Source organism: Myripristis murdjan, chromosome 5 (genome assembly GCF_902150065.1).
Source record: "Myripristis murdjan chromosome 5, fMyrMur1.1, whole genome shotgun sequence".
NCBI lineage: Eukaryota > Metazoa > Chordata > Actinopteri > Holocentriformes > Holocentridae > Myripristis > Myripristis murdjan.
Window position 1 is genome coordinate 14,003,463 of NC_043984.1, and position 20,830 is coordinate 14,024,292.

General features: G+C 42.0%; 1 protein-coding gene and 1 pseudogene across 1 annotated transcript; both read right to left on the reverse strand.

The window, feature by feature from the left end:
• Positions 1-499: 499 nt before the first annotated feature.
• Positions 500-4,132, reverse strand: manbal (mannosidase beta like). Its single transcript, XM_030051169.1, has 3 exons — positions 3,964-4,132; positions 3,402-3,582; positions 500-1,113 (listed from the first exon to the last, which is right to left on the reverse strand). Exons 2-3 carry the CDS (start codon positions 3,549-3,551, stop codon positions 1,003-1,005), a joined length of 261 nt encoding a protein of 86 aa, XP_029907029.1. The 5' UTR covers positions 3,552-3,582; positions 3,964-4,132; the 3' UTR covers positions 500-1,002.
• An 860-nt stretch (positions 4,133-4,992) lies between these two features.
• On the reverse strand, positions 4,993-19,920 carry LOC115358984 (nuclear factor of activated T-cells, cytoplasmic 2-like; annotated as a pseudogene).
• Between the last annotated feature and the right edge of the window lie 910 nt (positions 19,921-20,830).

Sequence of the window (20,830 nt, forward strand, 5' to 3'; positions counted from 1 at the left end):
CATAAAATCGATGTAAATCCTGGCCTCAATTTAGCGGTTTAATAAATAACCGAAAACAACCCATAAAAGAATACTAAACGTTCACAAAATATGCTGTTTTTAATGAAGCGCATTAATTTCAATATACCGTTATGCGGCCACAGGTGTGCAGTTATCGGGAAATTCACAACTGTCTCGAGTGCGCCTCAGCCAATCACGACCGAGGAACGGAATCTGTCCATTTGTAATCACGATCACGTACTCTGTAGTAGTGGCATCCCCCATCAATGAATGCGCACATTTTACGCACTGCTTAATTCACGACATGAGCAAACCTAGTGTGAAACAGATCAGGCTGGTGCCACAAAGGGTATAAGTTATAGTTTTACATTCATATTCCCTCTAAACAAACCATGCTGCATTTGGTCGGTGCCAATGGGACATGCACAGGCCCGCAACATTTTCTCACTCTGACTCACGTTTACGTCACTGTGAAACTGAAGAATCCACCTAAGCAACATATAGGAATGCCCACATATTTATTTGGCGGTGTTAAGCTATTGTAAAGTACAATGATGATCACAAAGAAGACTTACACACAGTTTAAATGGTCCAAAGCAAATACAGCTCAAAAACAGGCGGCTGCACAAAAGTCACAACAATTCATGGCATTTTGCTCTTCTTAACACACTGTTGTGTTCAAGAGTGTGAGCAGGATACACAGTTCAAGGTCCTTATGCTGTGTCTCAAATTAAATGCACATCGTTTTTAATGGCCACATCTGTATTACAGCAATAATGAATTATATACAGTATATATGTAGTGTTGTTAACATAGTTGTAACTGTAATTGCTAATGCTGGTTCACTGATGGATAAACGCACATATACATAAACGCGCGCGCGCGCGCGCGCGCACACACACACACACACACACACACACACACACACACACATAAATGCAGACAGGCCTAAACAACCACCCACGCACCCACCCACCCACACACACACACACACACACACAACTAGCGTTTCTTTTTGCTCTCTTTCTTTAGTTTCTGTCGTATCTGAGTTGCAGGTCCTTTAGATTTCTTCATCTGTTCGGCAGCCCTTCCATCACTTGACTCAGTCTCCTCCTGTAGAGCAAACAAAAGAAGTATTAAATCCCCTCCATAAATAAATAGAAATTGATTGTATGAACCTTTAAAACATGGGCTGAAAGTCACGACAGCCAAGCATTAGATGACTGTATCCTGACGCTGTAATTGGTTTATGTTGATATTGTTACGACACCGGAACAAATGGACCTTGCTAAGGTATTATTTTCCATACGTAAATCCTGTCCTACAACAATGTTTGCACACATCCACCATAACATAAAACCCCAATGGGCTTTAAACCTTGCCTTATAAATTAAATTCACAGCACAGATTAACAGACATGTATAGAAACAAGGTTTACGTCACATCTCCTTGCATTAAGGAACAACCTAGAGTATTAAATGGCACACTTCTAATCCCCAAGTTTTTAGAGCAGTCCAAGTTCACACTTCCAGAGCCACTAAACCAGCAAAAGTGATTCAAACATGCTGCAGTACTTTGCTTTTGTCAGTGTAATTTCTGTGAGTGCAATCATTTCTATTGTTCTTGCAGGGAATAACCACAGTGGACCGATCTCACAGATGAAATGGCGACATATTGTGGAGAGTAATCAGTGCATCTGATGACAATGTCTGAAAATAGAATAATTGGACAGTGGATTTAATTGCTTTTGCCTATAAATAAACTCTCCTGACATTTAAGTACCGAGACAGAGAGAATAATAACCCTTGGTGGCCCTGTGTTCTTGGACACTGGAAGTTTTGTTCCAAAATGATTTACCCATTTCAGAAAAGTGACAGTACTCCTACAAAATGACAAACTGTACAAAAATTAAAACAAATAATTTCACTTTTTGAAGGACAGTGGGTATCTTCACCTATTAATGAAGAAATGACAATGATGTACCAAACTGAATTCTCTATACTTAAGAAATATGTCATGGTGAAATATATATTTTTTTCCTTTTTCCAAAAATGCATTTGTAGCATTTTGGAACAGACTGAACAGAGGTGAACAGATAGGGTAATGAAAAGGTAAACATTGGTCATATCAGCAGTTATCGCAAACTACAAATGACTCTGATATTCCAGTCTGATTTTGTGAACCAGCTGCAGCATATGGTCGCCAATATGCAGGCAACTGCACGTTATCCCATCTGCTGCTGATGGAAAAAAAAAACAACCTTACATTCATTACCATCTATCAGTGGAGTATAAACATAGCTATAAATTCATGGTAGCCTAGCCAATTAGATCCCTGAAACATGTATATTAATTAATTTCAGTGGGCGAGGTCAGATATAAGACAGCAGTAATCCATATGGAGTAAAGACAGCAGGCGGCCTAGCAAGTGAACTTGGCTGCATGCTGTCAGTGTAATGAGAGGAACTGTGATCTGTTTTCCAGCCAGACATATTCCACTACAAGTTGGAGTGTTACTGCAAAAAAAAAAAGTAGTCTGTTCAAATCAGGACAGTGACTATACAATGTTGCTACACAGGTCTGGACTGTCAGGAACCGCATGGATGAATACATTTATTCATTTCATATAGTTTTAAACCCATTTTACCAATTAATAATGTCCAGTTATACAAGGACATGCTGTCACACTGCCCAGCTGCTGTACTATGAACATTCATCATTTTGAGCACAGAAGTGAATCCAAGTAAGATCTGGTAAAAGTAGTAAGTTTTGGAATGGGGAGATGTGCAAGCACCCAGACAATATAAAAATAACAACATCTAACTGCGACATTCTGGGTTTGAATCTGACCTTTGACCTTGTATGACGCTGTATGTCATCCCTTATCTCTAGAGAAAAAAAAAAGAAAAGAAAAAACAAAGGAAAGAAACACTGTGCTCAAGTCTGAATTCATTACATTTTGCTAAACAAAAATAGAAACATATGAAAAGACTGGTTGCCCACACTAAATGATAATAACTGAAAATAAAAATGATAACTGCCATGTTGTATCATGCACAGTTTATTTTTCTTCAAATGCACATCCTAGTGCAAATCCTAGACATTTCAGCATTGAGCTAATATAAATAATTGAGGCCTGACACCGATTTTGGGCTTTCAATTATAAAAAAAAAAGAAAGAAAAAAAGAAACACACACACGACAAGCCATCTTTATCATACTGTCTTTTCAGATGGCCCCTTTCTCTCTCCCAGTCTACTGTCTCTCTGTTGTGTTTCAAATAAGGGGGAGAAAACTCCCAAAAAACACACAAAAAGGATCCCAAACTACACGTTTCAAAAAGGATGCTCCAATCAAAAAACAAAGAAATCAATACCAAGGTGTGTTTTTGTTGGGTGTGTACCTGCTCATGTCCCTTGGACGTGGGTATGATGACAGCCAGGATGCAGATGAGCTGGAAGATGGCTCCCAGGAAGAGGCCGTAGCGCAGCAGGCTCTCCAGAAAGGTGGGCTCGGGGACCTCAGGAGGGGACAGATCCAGCTCCTCAGACATGATGCTGCTCTGCTTGGTTTCTCTCTACGACCTGCCCATGCAAAACAGACCCAGATCAGCACAGACCAACTCAGAGAGCTTGAGGTGGGCTTCCCAAAATAACAGGCGAGAAAGTGAGTAGTAGACGCTGATGATAGTCGAAAACCACACGTGTCTTCCTCATGCGTGTCTATTCATCTGTATATCTCATGAGCAGATTGTAGGCTACATGTTGGTGGAAACATTTCTGCACATTATGGACGTCTGTTGTCATTGGAGACCACATCCAGCCGGGGGACATAACGTTACAACGCTGCCACGCATCTATCTCAAAGTGACGTACTGAGGCTACATGTTCAAAAGCTGTACATGGATACAATGTTGCTGTGTGTTCATGCTACATCTCTAGCGCGAGAGTGGGGACAAAGCTTACCGGGGACGAGACTGCTTCACCTTCTTCCGAGTGGCACGAATGTGTACATCAAAACTGCGACAAATAAACCGTACGAATATGAAAAATAATCAAGGGAAGAAAAGCTATTTCAGCTCACAATGGGAAACATCTCTGTCGGAAATGAGGTCAGAGATCCATCCGCTTCCGACGCCCGAGATTGGCTTGAAAACAGCGACCCCCAGTGTTCATGAGTGGTTACTGTGTCATGGGATCTGTAGGACAAACCTTGAAGCGACAATTGAGGGTAAAATACGCAAACCACTGATATGTAAACAAAAATGATAAATTCTCTCTCTCTCTCTCTCTCTCTCTCTCTCTCTCTCTCTCTCTCTCTCTCTCTCTCTCTCTCTCTCACACACACACACACACACACACACACACAAATGTCCTCAGTAACTTAGTATCACAACATTAAAGTAATGTAATCTCATTACTTACAGTTTCTTTTGGATCAGCTCAATGCCAAATATGAACAAGACAAAGGTATGATCAATGACTTTTACTTAAGTGCATTTTGTAAGATGACAAAAATGTAAACTTAGAAAACATAGCTTACACTTGACTATAGTGATCGCCTTTTAACGTTTAGTTGTCGAAAGTTACCAGTAGTAGATTTTTTTTATTGAAATATTAATATAATAAAATATAATAGAAAATATATATATATTTTAAAAAGTAATCATAAAATAATCTCCATTTTTACTAAATGGAGATTACATCTTTTTTGTGTATTGGAATACAGTTGCATTTTTTGTATCCTCATAATGTAATTTCTGTTTCTGTATTCCATCACTCCCCAAGCGCTGTTCAAGGGTCTAAACATCCTCACATCATGTTGCTACATCTTACTGAAATGTACCCGACAATATGAATTTATGTCATGAAATTTATTTCAGCCTAAATAAGGTGGGTGTGGTGTAATGAATAGAAAAATGGCAAGCCACACAAAGACAGATATATATGAAGATAATTTGTTTAATATAAAACATGTTCTCACACTTACAGTCCCATAGTCATACAATTATATAAACAAAGAAGTGGAATACAGTTTTAAAAGTAGCACAATAGCTATATAAGGCACGGCATTCATTATGCTGTACTATTTTTGTAAAGGACTGTGATACACAGGGCAATGTTTTTTGGCAACACTGATTGGGAACAGTGCACAAAGACGTGAACAGCATTATTGCTACAAGACATGATTTTTTTGGGAGGAACATTTTGTATGTATTTTTGGTGAAAATACCCATCTATGCTGCTGCTAAAAATTGCCTAGTGTATCACCACGCTTACATGTTCCACAGAGACATGATATAATCTTGAAATAATATCAACATAGGCCATTTGTGCTTCTGTTTTAATTTTTTTCCCTAAGTCTCTGCAAGCTCTCTCATTTACAAATCCTATAAGAAGTCTGTACAGGCTGAGTTTGCTATTCAGATTCACCAAGATGATCAGCGTTGTATTCATGGCCCTTGTTGTCCATAGGTTTGCTCACTGATTCGCCTGCCATCAAACTCTGCATCTGATAGACGACAAGGCTGCTCCGGGTTCACTCTGAGCTCTGGCCCTTTAGATCCCTGCGTATGATGTCATTCACTGGAAAAGATTAGTAAGAGGGATGAGCAACTTCATTGTTCATTTGACTCTTTGCACACATCTAATACACAGGCGCAAGTGTATTGCAATAATAAATCAAGCTAAGATGCTTGTTTCATGTGACATTTTCATGGAATCCATCTTGCATTTTTTTCAATCTGTGAGTTTCATGTTTATTAGACCAAACACTTTCATTAGACCCTGCTACTGCTGATGCTGCTCTGCTGTCTGTTGTAACTAATTACATTCTGCAAGCTGTGGTCTTCTGTGGCTTTCCTGTTGCTCTCAGTAACATTACTCTCACCCTTTTGCATCTCCACTTTGTTAACATTACCTATCAACACCAGCTTTCTGCTGTTGGCTGCTGGCCTGCAAGCGTTTACCATAATCAATGTTCATTGCTTGTCACTATGTCCTGTACTCTTTGCTTCTCTCTTGAACAGAAGTTGTCTTTAGTCGTGTCTAGATGATGACCCCAGATACGTGAAACTCTCACACACTCTCGCATATGTGCACTTGGTTCAGGAATGTGGCACTAGACCCGGCCCTAACCTTAAGCCTAATTGCATTCGTGAGAGTTTGAACCTAGATTTGTAAGAGTTGTGAACTGCTCTCTGTGGCTCTTGATAGTCCCTTTGGCTGGCCTGGGGCCTCTGCCTCTCTGCTGCAAGCCCTGCATGCTAGTCACTGGGGACTCAGTTACCCGAAGGATCAGGTTTGCAATGCCAGCGACCATCACCTGTCCCCCTGAGTGTGAAATGTCCTGACGTAGAGGCTAATCTTGGTGTGCTGAATAGACACCCTAGTAAAGCACAGTCCAACCACACTATGACACTGTAATAACATAGTTTTACATGTCGGCACCTTCTCTGGTCCTCTACTAGTTAGGGGTAATGATGAAGGGACAGCAGATTAATCGCTGGCTAGTGCAGCTTTGTGCAGATGAGGGATTCTTTTTATATATATTACTGGCCCTCTTTCTTGCGTCAGCCTGGCATGCTGAAAGCAGATGGCCTGCACCCTACTGGGCTTGCCGCTATGCTATCAGGCTATTTAGGCAAATGTTTGAGTCAGTGGGTGGGCCTAGAGAACCTGCAAAGGAATAGCCCTCGGAGGGCTTGCTGTCAGTTGCTGTATGGCCAACAACTGAAGTTAGTTTTTATCAATATTAAACTGCTTTCCCATAAGGCTCTCTGAGGTCTCTATCGCTGCTCTTATAACTAGAGGTGATAAAATCCTGATACTGGGGGACTTAATATCCACATTGATAACAATTCTGATTCTCTTAATGAGGCTTTTACAGCTACCACAACACTTTTGGCTTTAACCATTATGTCCACAAACCCACCCATTTCAATGGCAACACTTTAGAGCTTATCATGGCTGACCTGCTTCCTACTGCCTCCAACCTTTATACTGATCAGCAAGGGTCTTTCAAACATTCAATAAATTAATAAATTCTGTTTTTAATATATTCTACCCTCCATAATGGAGTCAATATGGTAGCACTAATTATAAAAAAAAACATTCAACTTCATGGTTTAATGATACCCGTGTGCTGAAGCAGGTGCATAGCAGACTCTAATGAAACTGGTGGGCCACTAAACTAGAGGTCTTCCACCTTGCCTGGCATGATAGCCTCTCCTCAGCCAAATGTTCTTACTACTTGACAATCATTAACAAACATAACACCAAGTTCTTTTTTTTGATGCCGTAGCTAAACTAATCCAAAACCACTTGCCTCAGTTTAGCTCTTTTACAGCAAATGATTTTGTTGAATTTTTTCCCACAAAAATAGACTCCGTGTGTGGTGATCTTCAAAATAGCCTATCAAATCTGCTCACTCATGCATTTTCCATTGCTGCTCCAGAGTTTGATCAAGACATGTACCCTCTAACTCAATTTGATGCTGTCTCTCTCCAAATTGTTGGACCTTGCTAAACCAGCCTCTTGCCTGCTTGGCTGTCTACCTGCTAAACTTTAAATAGAGCTCTTTTTGGTTCTCAGCATAACAATGTTTAATCGTCTAAATTTGTCACTTAAAACTGGTTTTACAATGGTTGTGATCAGGCCTCACCTTAAAAAACCTAACTTTGACCCCGAAACCGTATGTAATTACGGGCCAATCTCCTATATAGCACATTTGTGCTATATAAAAATATAGCCCATTTGTCTGTGTGCTATTAAAGCTTGGATGTCTTCTGATTTCTTACTGCTTAATGCTGCCAAGACTGAAATGCTGCTCACTTGTCCCCCTTCGCATAACCATCTTTTTAGTGATCTTACCCTAAATTTTGACAACTGTATCATCTCTCAAAACTCTATAGCTACAAACCTTGGTGTGATTTTTGACTCTAGTCTCTCACTAGACACTCATATCAAAAACACTGTATTTTATCACATCTGCAATATTGCTAAAGTTAGGCCCATGCTAAGTATGGCTGATGCTAAAACTATTCTTAATCCTTTTGTCTCGTCTCACCTCAGTTACTGTAATGTTGTCTGGTCTGCCTGCTTCTAATACCAAATGTCTTCAGGGGCCCAGAAGGCTGCTGCCAGAATCCTGGCTAGAGTAAGGAACTTGGACTACATTACCCCTGTCCTGACCTTCCTTCACTGATGGCCTAACACAGGTGTACTTGCTGACCCCACTAATACATTCATACCCCCATGCATTCATACTCAAGCAGATGTATCTCATTTGCTTGAGTATGAATGCCTATGGTGTGTGGCTTTCTTACTCCCAAGTGTCCCACACCCCACCAATCGCCCCGTCCTCTTCATCCCTCCCTGTCATCATCGTCATCACCCCCTCTTGTCCTGGCTTGTTGTGACGGCTCTGTGGCTGATCGTGTCCTGTGCTGCTGTGGCTGCCGTCTGCCTCGGCCAAGGTCCCCTGCTGCTCTGTTGTCCTATTGTCTGCTGGTGTGTCTTCTTTTGCATAATGCTGTATTGTTTGTAATTTACTCCCTGGGTCCGCACCTATTGACCACCTGCCTGGCCATGAGGGAGTTCTTCTCAAGATTTCTTCCATATTTTACCCTGTTGTGGGGTCGGTGGGGGGGGGGGGGGGGGGGGGGGGGGGGGGGGGTTCTTGCTCACTATGGCGCCCGTGGTGATACTGCGCTTTAATAAACTTGAACAAGGAGCCAAACTGAAATAAATGTCAATCCGATAAGTTGTTCCTCTGCATTTTTCTGCATCGTTGTACTGACATGCATGGGAGGCTGCACTAACATCAAACCTCCACAAGATGTCTCTCTTTTAATTAGTACTGATTTCTGCATATTAGTACCAGTGAGATCAAGGATCTCCTTTATGAGGCAGATGCGGCAAAAACAGCGGTTACACATTGTTTAAAGACAGTAACAATAAAATTGTTTCATAACATAACATCACAAATAGAGAAAACAATAAAAGGGTGCACAGTACAATAGTGTATTTAGTTTCATTTGCCTTTGATGCTAAATTGAACCTGTTACACCCAATTACTACTCTTTTTTGGTAAAACTCCTGAGTGTAGCTGGGATCACAGCACAGGATAAGGCTGTTCTCTGCCACAGGTGCTTTCTGCATGTTCTTGCTTATGCAGTTCCTCTTTCTATCGGGAGACGTATGCTGAAACTCTCTTCCATAGCAGAGTCAGGGTGTGCTGCTCTTTCTTACAGCTGTACCTGCTTTCCTATGTTCATTCTTTTTTCTTATCCTAAAATATGGCAGCAATGAAAAGTCAGTTGTTCAAATGCATTTCAAATAACTGTGAGCACCTTCATCAACCTTTTGCAAATAAGGTTTTGTGAGAGAGGCACAGTGAGAGTGAAAGACAGAGAGAGGTGGATAGAGGACCCAGAAAACTGTACGGCAAGATCTGCAGATATACACTTGCGGTATTGTGTGTGCAGTTGCAGACTGGACCACAAACACTCATGCTTTCTCTGTTTCAGTTCAAAGGTGTATGTCTAGAAGTTGTCAGTGTTAAAAGAACATATTCCCCTTTTTTGGTGAAACAATCAATACAGTATACTCTCTGACCTTGCTATGTGTAGTGCAGGGTCTCAGCTCAACGGTTCAATATCGTGTTGGCTATTTAAAACATTGACCCACAAAGCTGAAAGATCCATTAGAAACAAGAGCAGAGGAGACTCTCTGAGGGCCTTTTCACACCTATAGTCCATTTGCTGTGGTATGGAACAGTGGAATAATTCACACTTTGCTGCATTGTTCTTTTGGTTCGGTTTGATTTCATCAATAAAAAAATTAAAAAGAAACCATAATGTATCAGCAAAAGTCATGCGAGAGCTGTGAGCCTGTTCATTGGTCAGGGTCAGTTCACACTCCCACTGTACATGAACCGCTCATTTGTAACTGTGCTGAGAGAGACCACTTCGTCAGCAGGGTCTTGGTCCAGTTATTCTGCTCTGCAACCGAGTGCTATTGCTGGGTTCACACCTGCTCAAATGAAGGAGCTAAATGCAACCGAGTTCGAGTCAATTGGACTAAACAAGGCAGGTGTGAAAATGCCCTGAGTGGCTGGCTGATTGTGAGAGACAAAGCATGCTGAGAGAAGTTCCTGCATAAATGTACTGCCAATTAATTTGTGAATACAGATACATTCACAGAAAAACATTAATCTATCCAATATGGGACAATGTTACAGAAGAACACTAGGGCCACATGAAAATAATAATAATAAAAAAAAGAGCTCTGACTCTAATCTCACAATTCTAAGAAATTCAGACTTGAATTTAAGAAATTTGAAAAGAAAGCCAGAAGACTGATTTTAATCTCAGAATTCTGAGAATAAATCAAAATTCAGGGAAAAAGTCATAATTCCTATACTTTAACCAGAATTCTAAGAAAAAATAACAGATTAAGTAAGCAAATCTTGACTTGACTCTCAATTATTTCTCAGAATGCCAGAGTTATTTCTGACTTTAATCTCAGATGTTTGACTTCAGTGTAAGAATTTTGATTTTGTTCTCCAGTACTTTTCTTTTGTCATGTGGCCGTAACAATCGCCTGAAAAAGAAAAAAGAAAAACAACAACTTGCAGGTCATGTGTAGTATGCACTTACCATCCTCTAGATAGGCGCGATGCAGGTTCTCTTGCTTGATCGTGACCCTCTCATGAACCAGATTGGCTTGGCTGCTGACAGCTGAGCCTGTGTGGCCTAGAGGCTGGATGCCTAGCTCTGCCCTGCATGCTGGCTTTGCTAGAGCCTGACCTTGGATGTACCTTGAAGGCGGTGATTTTCCCAAGGGCAACGCAGCCTGCATGAAACCCTGCTGCCTCGGTACCAAACCGGCCTCAAATGAGTCAGCACTTGAGGTGGAGGTGCTGCTCAGGTTGGAGATCATGGAGCCAGTGAGGAGGGAAGCTCCTGAATTTCCATGATGTTGGTCTAGATTGTGGTAAAGCGCTGGGCAGTTGATCAGACTGCTAGCTCTGGGCTGGTAGTAGACAGCTTGGTCCTCTAGTGACGGCGGTGTTATGCCACGTGCTCTGGGGTCTGTGCTGCCCAGGTAGTGCAGTGTTGGAGAAACACTTAAGACATGAGGGTCGCTGTCCCGCTCCAGGTGATGGTAGAATGACTTCATTGAGAAGTCGGGAGGCTGAGCGTCTAAGCAGCCATGCATATCTACCTTGTAGTCATCCGGTGGTTCTGCTTTTATGGCTGGAATTGAAAGACAGGAATAATCTGACTTTGGAAAATGGAAGAGATTAATGTAGGTTTTCTTATTACGATAGTGAGCAGCGTAGAAAGGTATAAAAGAAAAAAACATTATGTCACAGGAATTGGACATTTCAGGGAAATTTCTACCGTTGAATACTCTTGCACCATTAGATCATGCGTTGCTGAGGGTATTTTCTAATGGGGCAGTTTAATTTTGTTGGCGCACACATGTTCCTCGACCTTGGTTAGAGATTTCCTTCATTTCCCAAAACTACCCTGTGTGCCAGCATTTCAGCCGTGGGTTGTGTGTAGGTGGAGATCGAGCAACGGCGACAGCGCTAGCAGAATGAGAGGCTTTCCGGTTGTAAAGAAACGAGAGTCGCAAAATGCAAATTATGGTGCAGATTATTACGCCATCATTGTCCGCCGTCATTAATGTGGATGGGGAAATTTTTATCTCCGCCTCTTTGTTCTACATATGTGAACTTCTTTCTCATATTATATACTATTGGAGCTGATGTAGAAATATTTTGTCTACATTTGGACAGTTAACCATGAGAATAAGAGAGATATGCCACCAAAATGGTCCCAAACATGCAAGGTACATCGCCATTAGCTGCTCTTAACAGCTAACTTACACAAGGGATAGGTTGTATGTGATGAAAGGAACATCAGAAGGAACATGTGAATAAGCTCACTTTCCCCTGTTTTGCAACACCACAACCACTTTAGTGTTGTTTAACACCCCCATCAGCAGGTATCAAGTTGTACACTATTCTTCCTTAGCTCAACATGCAGTTGAAATGGTTTGCTCAGCGGGGGGCTCAGTATGAAGTACAGTGGTGTTGACAGAGGAGAGAGCATGATTCCTTCACATTACTGGCCCCCATTTTCCCCGCACCTCCAGAGACCGAAACTGTGAGCTTTGCAGTTACAAGTGTGCCTACCTAACTAACCTTTAACCCCCCCCCCCCCTTCCTCCGCCCAGGACAGAAATGAGCTGGCGTACAGTCAAAGCATGAAATGCCTACCTATCAGGGGAGTGTAGATGAAGTGCTGCGGCTGGCTGCGTTTTTTCTTCCCGTTGATCACGTAGAAGTTGACTTTGGCTGGGCAGCAAATGTTCAGGTCGCGATATGGAGGGACCTCAGCGAATAGCATGTTCTAGAGGGGGATTGTAATTTACAAAATAAATAAATTTAAAAAATCGAGCCACAAACAAGCTGCCACCTTGAAATATGCGACAGCACAAAGGGGTATAAGATGTTTCAAATCTCACGTTGATGTCTTTTATATCAAAATCAGCATGAGAAATAGATTTTGCCAATCCAGTGGATCAGCATATTGGCGTAGATCAAACTTATTATCAGATGCTGGTCATAGCTTTTGTGAGTTCTTTCTGTTTTGAGGATGCAAATTCATAATTGGGTCCCACAAATACACTTAGTATGACACAAACATTAATATTAAATATCATCACATGTAAATAGCATATGCTTAAATTTGAATTATGTTGAACACTTGTATTAAATCTTAAATATGTTTTTTAAGACAGCGTTAAAGCACATTATAAGTTCAGAGTTGCCATGTCTGTGTCAGTAGAGATCTAAGAGGCGAACTCACGGGTTGGGTTTTGTCTCTGTCTACAGTGGCCTCCACCTCCCAGATCTGCTGTCCATCTGAAAGCAGAGGAGGTTCAATGAATAGGCACTCAGGGTAAAACCAGCTGAGTTACACACATTAACAAAAACAAAGAAATTTATAAGAAAACACATGCCAGTGCTGTCACTGATTTACAGCACTCATTTGTGAACTTTACACACAGTGGAAAACTCTCCTTCATGTCTGCTTCTATGTTTCATTCCCACCTTATTTTTCACCTGCTGTTTACTACCCACGCTTTGAAAAAAGAAAGCCGCTGCTTCTTTGGCTCTGAGTCTCTATCAGTCAGTCTAACCACATCCTGTTCACGTCAATCTAGAGAGAGGTTTGACACAGTCAACTGTATCCATCCTGCTACTAAACAGTGTAACCTAACATTTATGTGGGCGCAGAAAAGGCAGCAACAAGGTGAGAAATTTCCATATCGAATTATACAAAAAGTCATCATCTCTACGTGTTGAACATGAAGCTGATGTTGCCCCTGCAGTATTCAAATAAACTGAAAATGCAAAAAATAGGCCTGTGTGAGTTTGTGGATAAACTCAGCGGCGGGACTATTACCAACTACAAAACTAAGTGGGTGTCATAAGAAAAAAAACCACACAGTAATCCACATATAACAACTATCAGATCTTAGTAATAGTAGACTATAGGTGATAATTGAGACATACAGCATATACTGTGTAAGCAAAATAATAAATAACCAACATGCCTTGTGAGTACTTTTTTGAGACCCCCTTAAAAACTACTACACAGAGTTAGAGTTAGACTTTGCATAGTCTGGCACGATTACTATACAAAACACTGACAAAAACAATGCTTCCTCCTTGTCTTCCTCACCTCGTGTCTTCTCGGAGAAGATCACCTTGGAGTCGAGTGTGAAATTTTGTCCAGTCAGGACCATTTGTTGACCGCCGAGAACCGAGCAGCGTTCAAGGTCCTGCCTCTCAACTGCAGGGAGCTCCTGGGCCGAGCGCTGGGCTGGGGAAACAGGGAGAAACATTACGTGGCATTTTTTCACTGACAGACCACAGAAAAGCAAGACACATGGCTAGCGCAGGGAGGGATGTTGCAAATTATTTGAAAAATAAAAATCAAAGCTGGAATATTATTATTGCCATTATTAGTTTGGTAGTTTTTCATGAGACTGAGAGATGTTTCAGGCAGCTTCCTGTGATAGAAAGCTATGTCCTTAAAACTTAGGCAAAACTCAGTGTAGACAGAATCAGTCAGAAACCATACACAGCCATAGCTGTAAAGACTGAGAACATGACTTTTTTTTGTGTTAGCTTAGCATAAAGACTTGAAGTCTATGGGAGTCATTAGCTTTGCTCTATCAGACTGAAGAACATTCACATGAGAACATGAATATTCTTAATGTCTCATACATCACTGAAATCGTAATGGCAAGAGCAAATCTCTCTTTAAATAATAGAAATGAATACAGGCCAATGACCAACTGCAACCTCTGTGACGCTGTGAAAGCACCGGTTCAGTGATAGGAAGTGGTAAGAAAACAATCCTTACAGCATTCAATGGGATGAGAGGCCACCTGAAGAGAGACAAACTGCCCTCAGGTTGGGGGATGTGGACCCGGAACACTAACGCACGCGAGTGTTTTTTCTTCCGATGTCCGTCTCGCCGTTCCTCAGCTCAATGCGGCATTCCTCAGCTTTAGGATCCCTGCGCAGTCAATCCTGTGAAATGCAGGAGCTAGTGACAATAAAACACACGTTCCGGCGCTCTGATTCATACGCTGAAGTGCTCTTTTGAGCTCGTCACCAATTTCTAACACTACCTTTCTCAGCCAACAAAATAACCATATCATTATAATCATTTTCATACAAAGAAAATGTCATGTTGCTACTCTGTATTGTTGATTGATATAGTGGCAATAGTGATTCAAGAATAGCCAATTAATATATGTGTTTTTTTCCCTTTATAATAAATATTTACTGCTCTTAACACCTTTGGTCTTTCCCTGCAACATTCTCTGGCACACAGGAAAATTATATGTTTTCTGTTCTGTCAGCAGCAGCAGCAGTTTGTTGTAATAAACAGCAAAAGCACCGGTAGTTGCATGAACAGCAGATAGATCCGTGAAGAGCAGCACCCTACACAAACATATTAACAGAAAATCTGATGGAAAAAGGCATCAAAGCACTGAGCTCACTGTTTGATTTCTAAGTTATTGTATCTCTGGGAGATGGGGTGCAAAGACACCACAGCTTTGACCGCTTAGCAACAAAGATGTTGCCAAAATAAAATGAGCAAGTACCAAGGTGAGTACATCAACCACACTGGGTTTAGGTTTAGTCTGATTCCGTGTTTATTTGGTTTGTTTTTGTTTTGGCGGCGTTGCAAGGGATGTTGAGGTTGTTAAAAGATTAATGTCATGATTGAGGTCTGAGGTAGAAACATATGCAATACCATTATCCACTGAGATACAGAGACTTCAGATAGGATTGTCATTCTTGTGATACAGAGATCACAAGAATACGCATGCTGATAACTCTCCCATATGAAACCTAACCGTAAGCCAATAATGTCTAAATAAACCTTGAACTCTAAAGATGCGACTGGAACACTGATAAAATGCCTAATTTACTCACAAACCCTTCATAATAGGCTTTACTACAATGAAAGAATATTGAAAACCATAATCGTTCTTTATTTCTTTCTTTTTTTTCTCCTTTTTTCTTTTTTTTTTTAACCAATACCAATGAGCCTAAGACCACGATCACGTCTCATCAACATCTTGGTAGTCTAGGAGTTCAAGTTCATATCATGTTATGTTCACAGTAAAAAAACACATTTATCATGTTTACAGTGCATCATATCCCCCCGCATCATTGTCACTTTCGAAAATTATGTTTCTAGACCAAATGAACATAAGATGGACTGCAATACATCTTAATTTTGTTCAGTGGAGTAGTGCTGCAAGTGTTGCATGTGCTCACTCAAGATATTCAAGCTTTGCAGCCTAAGAAAAAAACAACAGTAATAACAGGTGAGATAATCATCATGGGGGGAAAAACAGCCCAGGAAATTCACACTCTGCAGCACATTAGACAGGAACAGGACGGCAGAATTAATTCTTTATCTGAGTGGGTGGATGGACACGGAGCTAAGCTTGCAAACTACGCACCGCACAATAGTTTTCACGGTACACACTTAGAGCACTTTGACAAGAAATTCAGATGGCAAAGACAGTTACTCTTGTTAATACACAATTTGACCGCTGTCTGTCAAAACAGTTTGACATCTGAGGTCAACCAGTTCGTCTTGCTCAAGTTCTAAAACCCCAATTCAGCCACACAAATCTGCGTGAGCTGCAACGAGCTCTCAGCAGGCCGGAAAAACACAGATGACCACTTTAACCAATGAGGTGGTTGGATTGTTTTACTTTGTTGAATAGATCAGGGAGATAAACTAAGAAAAAAAAAAAACATTCATATGGGGACAGAGACAGTCATGTTTTTAGAACATGTGCATGTGTTAGCATTGTAATGATTTTATAATTAGAGTACCAGATATGGTTTGGGATTTTGGATATCGTAATATCATGACGCAGCATTAGTGTTGTCCTTTCCTGCCTTTACATGATCTGTGTTCTGAACTTGATATGAACTTGATGGACTGTTGTAGCTGGACTGTCATCCCGACAGTATCGCCACAATATCTAGATTGAGGTATTTGGTCAAAGATGTTGTGATATTTGATTTAGTTCATGTCGGCCAGCCCTAGCATTTATGACTATGTATGTCATTTTTAAAGAGCAGGGTGTGGATGTATCCCAGCTCCACAGTCTCCTTGGTCTACTTACACGGCTCTCATGTGGTTCTTTGGCTCCAGGGGGATTTCAAGCACTTTAGTCCCATTGATCATCCTCTCCATGCTGGGTGTGGTGACGGTCTTACCGGTGATGCGGTGGACCTGGTAGAAAGCATGGGGCTTCAGAGGCCTCTCATCAGCCGTCCCGATGAAGACCTGCAGGCTCAGTGGAGCTGTGCCTTGGTATCCCAGAAGCTAGCGAGGGAAACACACTTTGAATGGGTGCCTCACATTGATTTGCTTGACTGATGAAATGTATTATTAAATAAATCTAATCTAATTGTATGGAGCTCATTTACACTGCACAATAAATCCCTTCCCTGTATTATTTGCAGGAATGATTTCATAGGTCACTACCTTGCATGGCAGGCACACTGTTTTGCATAGTCTATTTATGCAATAGTACCAGGAACAGCAATAGTATCATGAACAGAATATGAATTATACTGACCTGAAACGTTTATTTGATAAAAGCAGACATACACACCAACATTTGCATGCTGTGTTTAATTTGACTGCTTTGTAATTATCAGTCTCAGTCTATTTGGTGAGCAGACTGAAACAGTGTAGTCATTTGTCTTTGTGAATGGTAATGGGAGGAGGTGATTCTAACATGAGGCCGGTTTATTCATTTGCATTGCTGCGGGCTTCACAGACGCACAGTGTGGCAGTGTGACACATATCCAGGAAATAACCATCCCACATTTACAATCTGTCCTCTATTCTCTGCACTTCATCTGTATCTGCCTGTCTCTCTCTCAGGAAACTGGTAGTGAGAGTGATGTGTAGTGAGAGTGAACTCACTGTTTCACTCTCTTTCGTTTTTACTTGTTCCTATTTTCATTGTTTCCATCCCACACACACACACACACACACACACACAGACAGACCCCCATGCAGAAAACAAACCTGGACCTCAGGATGCCCTCCAAGCGGTGTCTTGACAGCTCCCCGGCTGCCCTCGGTCTCATAGTGGGCTCTGTGGTGAGATCTGGGCTGCTCTTGGATTAAAAGATCATACTGACTGGACTGACTGGGCAAGGTCCACTCTAGAGAGGGAAGCGGGGCCATGGAGAGACTGCTGCTAAATGGGAGACAGAGCAAGAGGAAAAAAATGAAACACACAAAGAGGAAAGAAGAAATGCCAGTTCAAGAGTTCCATTCAAAATTTGTCAATATCTCCAGAATATAGAGGATCTTAAGAATAAAAGTTATGATTTTGTCTTGACTTGAGTTATGTACTATTCCTTATCATTGTTGTTTTGATTGTGTAACTTTTTCAGGAGTTTTTTTTTTTTTTTTTTTTTTTTTTTTTATGGTACTGCTTTATGGAAACACAGGCCAGTATACGCTTATTAAAAAATCTGTGACAAAAAAGGACTAACAACAAACCTGAGCACTCCATGGTGGGCAGGAAGAGCAGGAGTCCACACATTTTGGAGCATATAGAGGGTCTCAGACTTGACCTTGGCTCCAGCCGTCGCTGTCCTGTCCTGCTCAGTGCCCCAGTTATATCCCTCTCCATACACACCCTCCTGCGCGTACACACCTCGCACCAGCTTCAGAGAGGGCATTGCCCTGGATGGACCGGAGTTGAGGCTGCTCAGCATCTCCTCCAAGCCGGGCGAGCAGGCCTGAGCCAGGTGCTGGGGCTCGGCTTGGGCTTGGAATTGGTGAAGGTAATAGGAACCCTGCTGCTCATGGGGCGACGGGATGGGGCTGGGGCTCCGTGAACGCTGCTTGATGGGGGTGGCCCCCATGTTGGGGCCGCAGTACTGGTCATAAGAGCGCTTTCCCTGGGGAGAGAGTGAGCGGAGCGCTGGTGGGAAGCGGGGATGTGGTGCGTTGATGCTGTGGCAGAAGGAACTCGTCTGTGATGCTGGTGTGAGGGGACGCGCCCGGAGAGGAGTGGGCAGAAGAAGAGTGGACACCCTGGGGGCCTGCACCGAGGTCCAGCGCAGACAAGCCCATGCCACATCCAGCTCCACAGGGCGAAACACATGGTGAAGCCAAGGGAGAGCACGAATCTCCCGCCCAGCCAGTGGAGGAGTTACTGCTGGCAGGGCTCACGCATGGAGTCGTCTCCCTGTAGGGTCCCAAGGCTTTGCAGCTGGGGCTTGGCTCTAGGCGCTGGGAGTTGAGAGAGTCACCCGAGGGAGTGATCTCGATCCTGGGGCTGGGAGCAGGGATGGTCCCAGGTCTCGAGATCAGTCCCAGGGAGTCAAACCCTGTCCCAACACCAGACAGGTTGTCTATCACAGGGCTATGAGAGGAGGGAGGGTGGCAGGAGGATGGGACATTGGAGCTGGAGATGTAAGGAGCAGAGTGGTCGACCACCAGCAACTGAGGATGGGTGCCATCCTGAAGGAGAGCACTTGGCTCATCTGGTAAACAAATCAAACAACTGAATTCATTGGTGGAACACAAAAGGATGCATACTTGGAAAAAAACAGTGCTGTCCAACCAAATCACTGTGTATAATTTTCCTGAGATAACACAAAAACACTTAAATGCATAAAACCAGGACAAGGCTGTTCACTGTGTTTCTAAATATAGACTTCCTAAAAATAGAGCCCCTATTTGATTTTCCCCCCACTTAACGACACCGAAAGGAGGAAAGGAGGGGATTACTGCAAAACATCAGTACCTGACAGCTAAGTACACACTCACTGATGGGTATCCCCCTATTATGGCTAAAATAACTTAAAACAAAGCCCGTCGATTGTAAATATTGATGACAAAATACTTGCAAGAGATTTTTAAAAAAAGTACAGAGGCTGCCAGGAAATCCCCTTAAAAGGCTGACATCATGTTACGCTGTCTAACTGTAGGAAAATTATTACATACACACCTTTATCACAGCCGCAGGGAATCTTCTCCAGGTGTATTATACAAAAACAAGTCGGGAAAAGTCCAATTCCTCCTGGTTTATGTCTTGACCCAGGCCATCGGTAAGCCCCACGCCTCCAGAAGTCATCTTTTCACCTCCAAGTATGCAAAATGCCTATATCTTTTTTTCCCCAGTGACTTTCAAAATTTGTTTCAAAGCTGAGAGTTAATCTGTGGACAACTAATTGAAATAACAGCCAGTATTGCCACTTTGTCTAAATTGCGTGTACAGCATTGGCAGCTGCTCAAATAAAACATCCTCGCTTGTGTACGGGCGGGACGTGAGAAGGCGAGCGGCGACAGACGCTTCCTGTCTCTGCTGCTGATGACAAGCACAAAGAGGGTGCGGATGGCTGCCTGTCACACTCTCTGACCTGCCTGTCTATCTGACAGCAGGCAAGCCACAGACACTGCGCCTCTGTGCGCGCGCAGCAGCAGCCAAGAGCGATAGTAATCCCATTATAACATCTGCAGAGGGAAGACTACAGTAAAATCACTTGTAGAATATTATGATGCACACCATAGGAGATACAAACTCCATAACAATAAAGTATTATCGAGTGGGTCTACCACCGATATGCTCTGTTACGAATGTTATTGAAGTATTGTGTTTTTTCTTTTTCTTTTTCTTTTTTTAGTTCTTTGGGATGTTGAACAACAAATGTGTACTAAGATGCATATTATGGCCCTGTGTGTACTCACCCAGTGACTTAGCAATTTATAGTGTTATTTTAAGAGGCAGGTTTCTCAAGAAACAAACAAACAAATAGTAGGCTAAAATAAAATAAAATAAAATAAAATAAATTCTTGCCAGTTGGGATTCAGAGCCAACCTTGTTTTGGCCACTAAGGGGCAGTGTTATACAGTTTCTCCCTCCACACATGGACTCTGTTCCTGTTGATTTGATTCAAAGTGAGGTATGGCCTTGTCTTATTTACAAAAACCTGTATATTACATAACCTGTGTATAACATCAACGTGTTGGTAGAAATTCTTAGAATTGACATATTCTACTTACCTGGTGTACAGTTCTACTGTGTTTTTATTGGCTCCAAGTCAGTTTTATTAGAAAGGAATGACACTTCATTTAAGATTTCAATATAGCTTATGTGCCATCAAACCAGTACTGGCGAGCAGTGGCGACCCTTTCCCAAATCTAGAAACCAGGCCTGATTTAACATGTACTGC

What these genes read in the sequence shown, in the direction of transcription:
- manbal (XM_030051169.1), bottom strand. Translation starts at nt 3,551, where the DNA reads ATGTCTGAGGAGCTGGATCTGTCCCCTCCTGAGGTCCCCGAGCCCACC. An exon ending in CGTCCAAGGGACATGAGCAG is followed by an intron (nt 1,114 to 3,401) that starts GTACACACCCAA and finishes TTTGCTCTACAG; the next exon opens with GAGGAGACTGAGTCAAGTGA.